Below are 10,546 nucleotides of genomic sequence, written 5' to 3' on the forward strand. Positions count from 1 at the left end.
GACGTTTATGCGCAAATGCAAGGCCTAATGCGATTTGTGGAGGTTGAAAATATATACATAAAGTAACTATTAATGTAACTGTTAAATTAGTTACTAGTTATCGAAAAAATGTAACTGAGTTAAGTTACAGTTACAGATGTAGAAAAAGTAACGAAGTTAAGTTAGAGTTACCAAAAAGAAGTAACTGTAACTGTAACTTCGTTACAAGTAACGAGTTACTTCCCAACCCTGCTCTTAACATTGTTTCTAGGTCTTTTTTAATAGATACTTAATATTTTATTGATCGCAATTCTAAATGTACGTATCAGATTAGCGTGGAACGGTGGTGGACTCGAATGACTCACAAAATATTTTGATGTGTACAATATATACAAAGCATATATATCTATATATTATGAATATACAGTGTATATGAATTTTTAGTACACGGTACATACATTGGATATCGAATGCATGTTGTACATAGGAAGTCCTAGGTATGTACATACGTATGTACACGCTTTACACATTTTATGTATATACATGACGTTTATTGATTTGTTATCCAGTGCAGGTACATGTACTATATAAGATATACATGTATATACATAGGATGTACATAATTTGTACGTACACATGCATATAATATACATAACATGTATGTATATTTGTATATTCAGCAATGTACAGACATGCCACGTGCAATGTATATACCCATATGAAATGAACATCAAATAAAGATATGTTATGTATATACATAATATGTGTAACTCATGTACATACATATGATGTATATACCTCCGATCTTCAATGTACATACATACATACATACATACAATATTGTTTCAGTTGTATTTTACATTGTTTAGATTTAGAATAAAATTTTATCGTGTACACTTTTTTATCTTAAATGAAAGTTTAAACACGATACGTCCAATTAATTGGCTTACGTGTCTTGTATAATAATTTATGTATGAAATTGTAATTTATTGGATGTATTATATAGTATATATCTACATATCGTAAAGAATATACAAATTATAGACATCTAATGGACACACATTTAATATCAGGCACTGTATATACATATTGAATCCGTGAATATACATATTACTTATGTACTGCACTGTACATCCAAACTATGTATATGAGACGTATATGTATACATTTCACATACAGGATATTTTTCTCATGTCATGGAGGAAAAATGCGTATATATAGGACATCCGACGTTATGTGAGGAGTGTCTAGAACTTTCGACCCCCTTTGTCCATTGCGCCGAAACATCTCGCTGAAATGCGGGCGCGCGTCTGGAGTGGAAGCATTAATTTTAATTGGATTAAAAGGCCGAGCGGGCACCCGTTCAAGTTAATTATCGTTACTCGCGTGGCCGTCAGTTCGCATTAACCCCTTACCACCGCAATTGCGCTAAATTCCATTAAGTTCTGCCCGCCATCTTCCCTTTCGCAGCCACACGCATTGCCATTGCAAAACAAGCTGTTGTTGCCGAATGTACTTTGTAGAGCGAGATGCGAGGGACTCGTGCGCACATTTCACGGTTACGTAATTGCGTTTCATTCATTTTCTTGGAATTCCATGTTATTCTCTGCTCTCGTCTTCCGGTAAAAACGAGTTTCTTTTAAATTATTCTGCTACACGTGTCTCCCTTGCGACACAAACTGAGCCGAATTTTATAGAAAAGAATAGAGGCTAACGCGTCTCTGTTGTTGCAAGACCACGATTGTACGGTGATGGGCAAAATGGTTGCAACACTTTTTCTTTTTTAATGAGTTTAGAAACATGCAATTGCATTCAGGATTACGTTTGAAAATTTTCTCCGAGAAATATTGGATGAAGTTCCGAATAGGTGGACCCTCCGATTTTTGTAAACTACACTATTTTTTGTATTTTTGAACGCTGATTACGAATATAACAATAAAAATTTGCGACAAGGTCATTTTCAAGGTCAAAAACTAAAAAACTGAAGAAATATAACTTTTTAGATTATTTATTATTTCGATAAATATTGATGTAACAAAAAAATGTTTCAAATAAAAGTTGTAGTTCTTCTAAAAATACATTATTTATGATCTATACATTTTTTTGCGTAAAACTGATAGTTTCGATGCTAAAGACTAAAACCGGCTATGGTTCCGCAAACAACATACTCGTATTTCTGATTGTGCTGGAATTTTAGCCAAAGCTTTATAATTGATTAGAGATGAATACCTCTAAAAGCATTTTTGGCGACAAGACTTTTTCCTGTCCACCTTCCCCTCAAAGTTTCAAAAATTTTTAGGGAAAAATCGTGTTTTGTTAGGAGGGCGGAACTCTTTATTACCTCCATATAATATTAAAGGTAAATATATCAATGATTCTAAGGGAACGGTTAGAAAGAGACAAAGCTATTCACTTCTAGCATTTTCGCTATAGTGTAAGATACAGAATTGACCCACCAGAATCTAAGTGGCGTTCTTAAGCGCACAAAAAAGGTGTTGCAACCATTCTGTCCATCACTGTGCAATCTGCCTAATTTATTTTTCTTGAATTTCATGCTACGCTGTCCTTTTTTTCTCAGCAGAAGTAACTTCCTTTCAAATTATTTCGCTTTGTTTCGTCAACCGTCTCGACATTCACCACTCGCGTGCATGAGCTTTCGTAGCTCTAATTTTAGCAAAACCGTGATCCACTAAACAGTCATGGTATTTGTAAGCGTGCTTATACATATTATAAAGTCCGAACTCTAGTCATATTAAAAATGGAATTTGATCTTGTTAAAATTAAGTGTCGTGAAATATTTTGTATAGAGGGAAGTCCTCTATTATGAGATAGGCTTCTAATGCGAAATAGCGGGTTTTCAACATTAAAATTTAATCGCAACGAGAGATGACCAAACGCGCGCTTCGCGCGCGCAGTTTGTGGTTGAGCATTGTATATTTTTAAGAATTTCTATACATGCAAAGAAGTAATTGTATGCGCAACGTCAATTTAAAATAAAAAATAATTTATCACTCACTGATACGATTTGCAACCGCAGAGTTGTATGTACATCATGTATGTTAAACTGTAAAAATACAAATATGTATATGATTAGTATAGACTAATTATGTCAAATCAAAATTATTGTACTAAATATGCTTCATATTTTATATTTTAAAAAATAGGTATTTATTAAGAGAATTATATAAAATACTGAGAAAGTCTTCCTTTTAAATATAAATTCACAAAATTTTATACACTGGTTTTGTCTCTAACACTTATTCGACTCCTCGTTCGAATAATTTAAATAAATAAAATAAAAACACAGAACAGATGCTTTATTTTGCACAAGTAACAATTAAATAACATAAAAATGTAAGACACTTACCTTACGATTTCTCCGCTGTTGCCCGATGCCTCCTCGGCCTCCTCTCAGATTTCCTTGTTGCACTTACACAACACTCACTCGCGAAAATCATCGATCGCGCGAAATTTCCGGCACTCCCGTACACGATGTGATATACCGCGAACACACGAAATATTATTAACTTTTGCGTTATCGGTTTCCAAGACTTTCTGTCATACAAATTACTCAAACTAACAACTTGCATTTTTTTATTCGGAAGAATAGGATAATGGATAAATCACTTTCGAATTGGCGATATAAAACGCAACGCGAGCATCGAAAGCATAATCTGCGGCAAAGAAATAATGTAACGACGTGCAATAAGACTTTCTTTACTTCCCGCCTGTTCGAGTTACAAAGAATGACAGAGCGAAGTCGCACAAATTTCTCTTTTTTCCCGAAAATAGAACAGATTACACGAGATCGACAGATAATTAAAAGCGCGGTGCGTAAACGAGATGTAACCGCGACAAAGTACCACAATTTACCTTCATATTTTAGATGAGTTAGTCTCGTGAAATATCTAGGTACACGTTGATAAAGAACCGTCGCCTCAATATACAATTCGTTTCTCTTTGCAAGTGGTAGAAACTTAATGATTAATCAAGGAACGTTACTTGTTACTGATAAAGGTGTGCAAATCAATAGTTTTTTATCCCTGCATTCATCGCGATCGAGTCTTGGAAACCGATAACGCAAAAGTAATACCACGCACGGAGCGACTCTCGCCACTGCTTGCCGGCTCGACGTTCGGCGAGCGAGTAATAGCGCGGCGACCTTCAGGTACACGATGGCGTGCAAAAACATCGTACGTCATCGCACCGAGAGAAAAACAACAAAAAAACGTTGAGAATTCGTTGGCCCGCTTAGGCCCGGTCTACAATGAGTTGTTAGTCGTTAGTCAGAAGTCGGAACTATATGTCGGTCCTTTTTCTTCCACCCAGAAAGGAAAAGGATCAACATATAGTTCCGACTTCTGACTAACGACTCATTGTAGACCGGGCCTTAATCGTCGTACGATACCGCGCCGAGTGAAAAACAACAAAAGAACGTTGAGAATTCGTTGGCCTGCCTACTCTGGGAAAAAAAAAGTCAGTTACAACCCATTTTGGGGCCCACAATTAGTAATCGAATTATTTAGATTGTTCGTAACTCTAATCTTTTACGAATTTTATCTCGCTTAACTAAAAATCACAATTAGCCGTTCTATCTGTATCCAAGATATTAGAGTAATGCTAATCAATTCTCTCAATTAGTTCTATCGATATTCAGTAACGCAAAGATAATTTTCACTTAAGTGGCAATAACCGAAATGTTAAGTTGCTTAACTACATCAAAAAACGGTCAAAATTTTTCCCAGAGTAGAGTTACGAACAATCCAAATAATTCGATTACTAATGGTGGGCCCCAAAATGGGTTATAACTGTCTTTTTTTTCCCAGAGTACGCAATGGAAAATTCCGTACTTAATATTTTATTGTACATTACTTTGTTCCGTGACTGTTGCTACGTTTTGCGTATTATTCCGCGGACTTATTGGTATTGATTAAATTAACGGTTAATTCTGTTCAATCGAGAAAATGTTTCGAAACGAAAATCGTTGTTACTTAAATTCTAATTACTAAGATTAGAGATTTTACTTCAATAGTTGATGCATACAAATGTATATTTCTAAATTGCAAATCTTCATTCACTATGAATCTAAAAGAGAAGTGAAGCGCATCGCGCTTCGAGAAAACCAATCGACATCGCAGAAAAGAGGCCTTAACTGTTCAATGTTAACGACATTCGCGCTGGTAACATCTCTTTTTTAGAAAGAGAATCTTTATCAACAACGATTACACGATCTAACAATGAATTGTCCACTAAACGGATTTCACTCCGAGGGCAATAACTTCACGACGAAACCAATAAATGATGCCTATTAACTTAACAAAAACCCTGCTATCTCATAATAGGGGACTTTCTTCTATACATCGACATAATATTTCGCTTAGAAATTTGTTGTACTATACTAAACAAATATACCACTTCACAATTTTGTAAGCGCTATATCAAGTTGCTCTTAATTTTCTCTCTTATTACAATACATAATAACAGAATAAATATTTAATAATGAAAACGCATGATTTGGCCAATATTTCGCGAATGAAAAAATTTTATTTCTTTATCGCAGCAAAGTAGCTTCCTTGTTTTAAAATTGCAAAGTCCAATTACTCTTAGTCAATCAATGTTACGTTAGTAACACGGCCTTTCAGGCGATAACTTGAGAAATGACATCGCGAATGCCTTTGCTTGTTAATAAGTCGCTACCGCGATAACTCTTTTGTCCTTAATAAATTCGACGCCGAGCCCATCTGTACGAGTTTCCCTCCTACGCGGCATAACATTTAGCGCAGTTAATACGCGCAATCAATAATGTTTACGAGTACCCGTGACGACCGTTTCAATGAGCCACTCCTCAGCTATAAACACACTCCGTGCATTGAAATTCTCATAGCGGAGCGCTGCTTAATAATAGGGTACGCACATGATGCCCCCGCTTTGCCATAAATTACTGCCGCGTTAATACCGTGAAATGTGTCGCGTGTAATGCGCGACATGCGCGATCTGCGAAATGTGAATCTTTATTGTTGCAGTTTGGGATACGCGCGTTAGATCGCGGCTGGTAACATACTTCAGGAATGCACAGTGACTCACGTAAGCTCGCTGGCATATTTCTAGGATGACGCTTGGCTCTCGCCCGCCTGAAAATTCGGGATATAAATATTCTCTCCTGTCGTTCTGTTCGCATTCGCATCGTACGACGCGAGCGATGTTCCCTCAATAATTCGTTCGACACGCGGAAGGCTCTTCTTCGCGATAAGAGAACCTCGAGGATTAATTAAGGATCGCCGTTATTCATATTTCCTATTGTGCACCGACAGCATTTACTAATTGCACAGAAACAGCTGTCCCAAATGTTGTTATTTATTGTAGTTGTGTCAATCCTAATTATGCATCTGGCAACCATATTGGTTTTTCCGCGTGAACGTAATATTTTATACGCATATACGTATGTGCACAACCGTTTTTCCAAAGGTCTATTCCGAGGAGTAAACCGTTGAGGGCATTGTGGTGTACAGATTTGCGGCATGCCGCAAGTAATGCATTACTGGGCATTACTAGGTATTTTTTTTAGCATTCCCATACAGCACAGAAAGGTTGCAGAAAGATTGCAGAAATGTTACATTGCAAGATTGCAATATTGCAGCAACGTTGCGCGACATTGCTGCAACGTTTCCGGAGGATTGCTGCAGTAACGTTGAAATGTCCGCCCTCAGAAAGATTGCAGTGCAACATTATAGCATTGTTGCAGTGCAATATTTTTGGAATAATTTGTTGTTGTTGTACATAAACAGAGAATTTACTAATTACATATGCATCCGGGCCTTTTTCAATACACAGCAAGCTACTGCGAAGCAACCTAAGGAGATTATGTCGCTTCGCAATAGATGGAGATTGCGAGCAACACCGCACTGATCAAGTACTTAATAATTCGCGCATTATTGGTATCAACGAAAATAACATTATAAAATTTTCGTAATTAGAAAAATTTTTTAAGTAGAAAATATAGTATTTTTATTATTTTTGAAACATTGCTGCAATATTGCTATCGAAAGTTTGCAATTTTATATCCCTGCAATGTCTCTACAAGATTGCACTGCAATCTGCAAGATTGCAATGTTTCTGCAATGTAACTGCAACCATCTGTGCTGTATGGGTTAGTTTGGGCATTAGGCCTTGCTGGGGCATTATAAAGATAAAATAAGATAAAATAGGATAAAATAAGATAATAAGACAGAGTAATGCCCACTAGGCATTAGTGGGGATTGGTTCATAAGATTTTGGTCAGTGATTTCCCCCTCGGTTTATTCTTACTCGGTGCCATTTTCTGACAGCACATTTTCCGTAGGTTCAAATATACAGTAATTTTGTTCTGTAAATTTGTTAAATACTGAAATATCAAGAGACACGGTAGTGTCTCGCGTTAAGTATAAAGCCCGATCTACAATGTCCCAGCGTCTAGAAACATTCTATTTTATACAAGCAAATTTGAACGCTTGAAAAATTTGCCGACAATGTATTATATAATTACAATTTATCAACTTGCAGAATTTTTTAAACGTATTTATTGGCTACAAAGTAGACAGCGTAGTGAAAACTGCGCGCGCGATACCGATTAAAATATACACCGACGTTTTTCTAAAGATTTCCTTCGACTTGGTGCCATTTTTTCATCATACACGGAAAAAATGTGGCTGCCGTAGCTAAAACCTGCATGTGGTAACTAAATTTCAGTTATAAAATATGGACAGCTAATATTTAGTTGTGATAGCTAAATATTTGGTTACTGTGCCTATTGTACATATTGGGTGCGACAGCAAACTGCTGTGGTTTCGAAATTTATAGCTATGGCAGCCAAATATCTTTAGCAAACCATGACTAGCTATGGTAGCGAACATTTTCTTTCAGTTTACTCTTCATAGATTTAGTAAATCTTATAAATATAACTAAAATTAGCACCGCGAGCCTGCAACGCGACCTTGCAATCTCGATTCTTCAAACGGACTCATTTACGGCCGTCCTGAATACCATTAGTGTCTTCCTGCATCTCACGTCGCCCGACAGACCAGCCGATCGCAAAACGTTTAACACACGGCAATTATTCATTCGAACCACATCTCGGTCGTTCGACGATTAACACCTGTGGATTTCCTGGATGATTCTCGCGACGACGGGATTATCCTAACCGGAAGTCTACCCGCGTGAAACGAAGTATAAAAGAGCGTGCTTGTTCTCTCAATGGGCGACATTGACACTAACCTTGTCGATATTAATTCTGGAAAAGAAAGAAAGATTGTTCTGTGGTTTTAGTCGATTGAACGTCTAAGAGTCAAGACAATAAATCGAAAGAGCCGCGATTGCCTCAAAGTTCATAGATAGATTAATTTTAGTGAACCCGCGCCCTCATAACAAATCCCGATTGGCCACGAAACCTCAGGAATCAGCGAAACAGACGGGCGCAATTATGACTCCAACAGGCCAGAGTTTCAAAACTGCAATGCCGTCTCAGGGATAGCCAGCAAGGAGAAACCTATTAATCTATTCCCGTCGATCTTTGAAAACGCAAATCGATTATCCGCGCACCAAAATTCGCAATTAATTCACACTGTCCAATTTCCAAAAACGCAAATCAGTCACCCGATCATCCGTAATGATTCATTTCTCTTCTTCCTTCCCGAGTTACACCTTCTTTTCCTCTTGCCAATCGGGTAGATGTCCCTCTTCTCCAACGCCCCCTTCTTCTTCTCCTCCCCTTCTTCCTTCGGAAGAAGAGCTCAGGAACCCGTTTCCGACGTACTCCACGATTTCGAGTGTGGAGCTTATCGAAGAAGCTCCCTCCTCCTTCTCACATTTTAGCTCGTATATATATTCTTGGAGCTATGGCTATAGGAACCTATGGCTTTGATCCGAAGACTCTTCTGTCAATTGTTACAAACGTTCGATCGGACGACGGTATTACAGCTTACTCCCCTCGTTTAGTTCCTGTCCAATTGTTCTGCGCACTCTTTCCGGCTACTGCCGCGATGTTAGAAAAAGTCGGATAACTCGTCTCCTTCCCTCATCACATGTACACACACGCGCCTACACTATAATACACAATAGTGTAGCCTACGTGCGGCTACATACAATGTTGTATTATAAATATAATACTTGTATGTATGTATGTATGATTTATTGCTTCCTTTCGGTTACAAGGCGTTTTTACGGAACGTTCCCAAACCTCTCGACTCTCCTCCTCCTCTCTCTACATTTTCCATATCTTACATGTGTTGGCGCTTTTTCAGGGAGCGTTCCCGAACCCAATATAATACTTGTATATAGCTAAATTTGTAAATTTCTACCGAACTCTAACTTTCACACCGTCTATCCATATTCTTATGTAATATTAATATTTAAAATAGAAAACGAGAGAGCCTTTTGGTCCAAACCAGATGTAGGTAGCCCCTCCCTCCCCCCGATAGGAAAATATTGTGCAATAATTGTATTAAGGTGATCCGCCAAAACGCAGTGGTTTCGTGAGAATAAAATTGTAATAACGCTTTTAATCGGGACATTGGTCTATGTCTGAAACCTTAGAAAAGTACACTCACCCGCGAATTGCAACACGCAGTTCAGGACCTTATTGTTAGTGCGACTTCTGCATGAAGTCCTGAAAAAAATGGTTAAAATAACTATAATCTCACTATATTTTATATATTTTATATATTTTATAAACACTCAAAAAAATTAACGCAACAAGAAATTTACATCAAAATTTGGCGAATTTCAAATAAGCGTAACTTCGCGAAAACTGGTTGAATTGAAAAGTTTTTTTTCATTTTATAGGGCAAAGCCTCTGCTTTAAGAAGCTCTTATTGGAATTTGCACTCACTCTTCCCATTTCCCGGAACTTTCTCAAAATCATGACCATGTTTTTTCTCTAAAAAATTGCACACTTTGACGCATTGTGCGGAGTGTAGTAATTTTTCTTCGCCAGTTCTGCTTACGGTATCAAAAAGTGTGTACTTTTCTCTTCAATTTAAAAAAAAAGAAGTTCCTACGATTTTTTTTCGCCAAATCCACAGCTCATTGAAATAACCCTTGTGTTTTCGACATTACCGATAATATCTCCGTTAAAAATCATCGTAGCAATATCGTTTTTTTTTTAAATTAAAGCTTGCACTTTCAGCTTCAAAAACTAGTCACCAGATTTTTCCTCGAATGCATCTGCGCTGCTGTAGCTTTCTAAATGTAAGGACATGTTTTTACCTAAAAACTAACCAATTTTGGCCAGGTGCCCGGGCGTAGGAAATTTTTCCTCGCTAATTCTGCTCGAAGTATCAAAAAGTGTGTACTTTCCTTTTAATTTAAAAAAAAAGAAGAAGTTACTGCGATTTTTTTCGCCAAGTTACAGCTTTTTGAAGTAACCCTTGTATTTTCGTTCATTACCGTCGACATCAGCGTAACCCAATGTGTACGTGGAGGTTGCCGTTCGGATTTTGCACATCGTGTGGCCCTGAAGAGGACCAGTGGTGTATTCATATCGAACATACTGGGATATGATGGGAAGAAGGCTGCGTGACTTGTAGGACCACAT

General features: G+C 37.4%; 1 protein-coding gene across 2 annotated transcripts in view; it reads left to right on the forward strand.

Moving 5' to 3' along the window:
- LOC105558496 overlaps positions 1 to 10,546 on the forward strand; it is a 30,424-nt gene that overhangs the window by 9,784 nt on the left and 10,094 nt on the right. Inside the window, exon 1 of one of the 2 annotated variants that reach the window (XM_012006197.1) lies at positions 5,277 to 6,063. The exons of the other annotated variant lie outside the window; for it this stretch is intronic. Within the exon in view, the coding sequence (XP_011861587.1) occupies positions 6,048 to 6,063 (16 nt within the window). The 5' untranslated portion in view covers positions 5,277 to 6,047. Of the gene's footprint in view, positions 1 to 5,276; positions 6,064 to 10,546 lie in introns of those variants that run through there. 2 annotated transcript variants of the gene reach the window in all.

This window comes from Vollenhovia emeryi, unplaced genomic scaffold (assembly GCF_000949405.1).
Source record: "Vollenhovia emeryi isolate VEMERY1.0 unplaced genomic scaffold, V.emery_V1.0 DF939339.1, whole genome shotgun sequence".
Taxonomy (NCBI): domain Eukaryota; kingdom Metazoa; phylum Arthropoda; class Insecta; order Hymenoptera; family Formicidae; genus Vollenhovia; species Vollenhovia emeryi.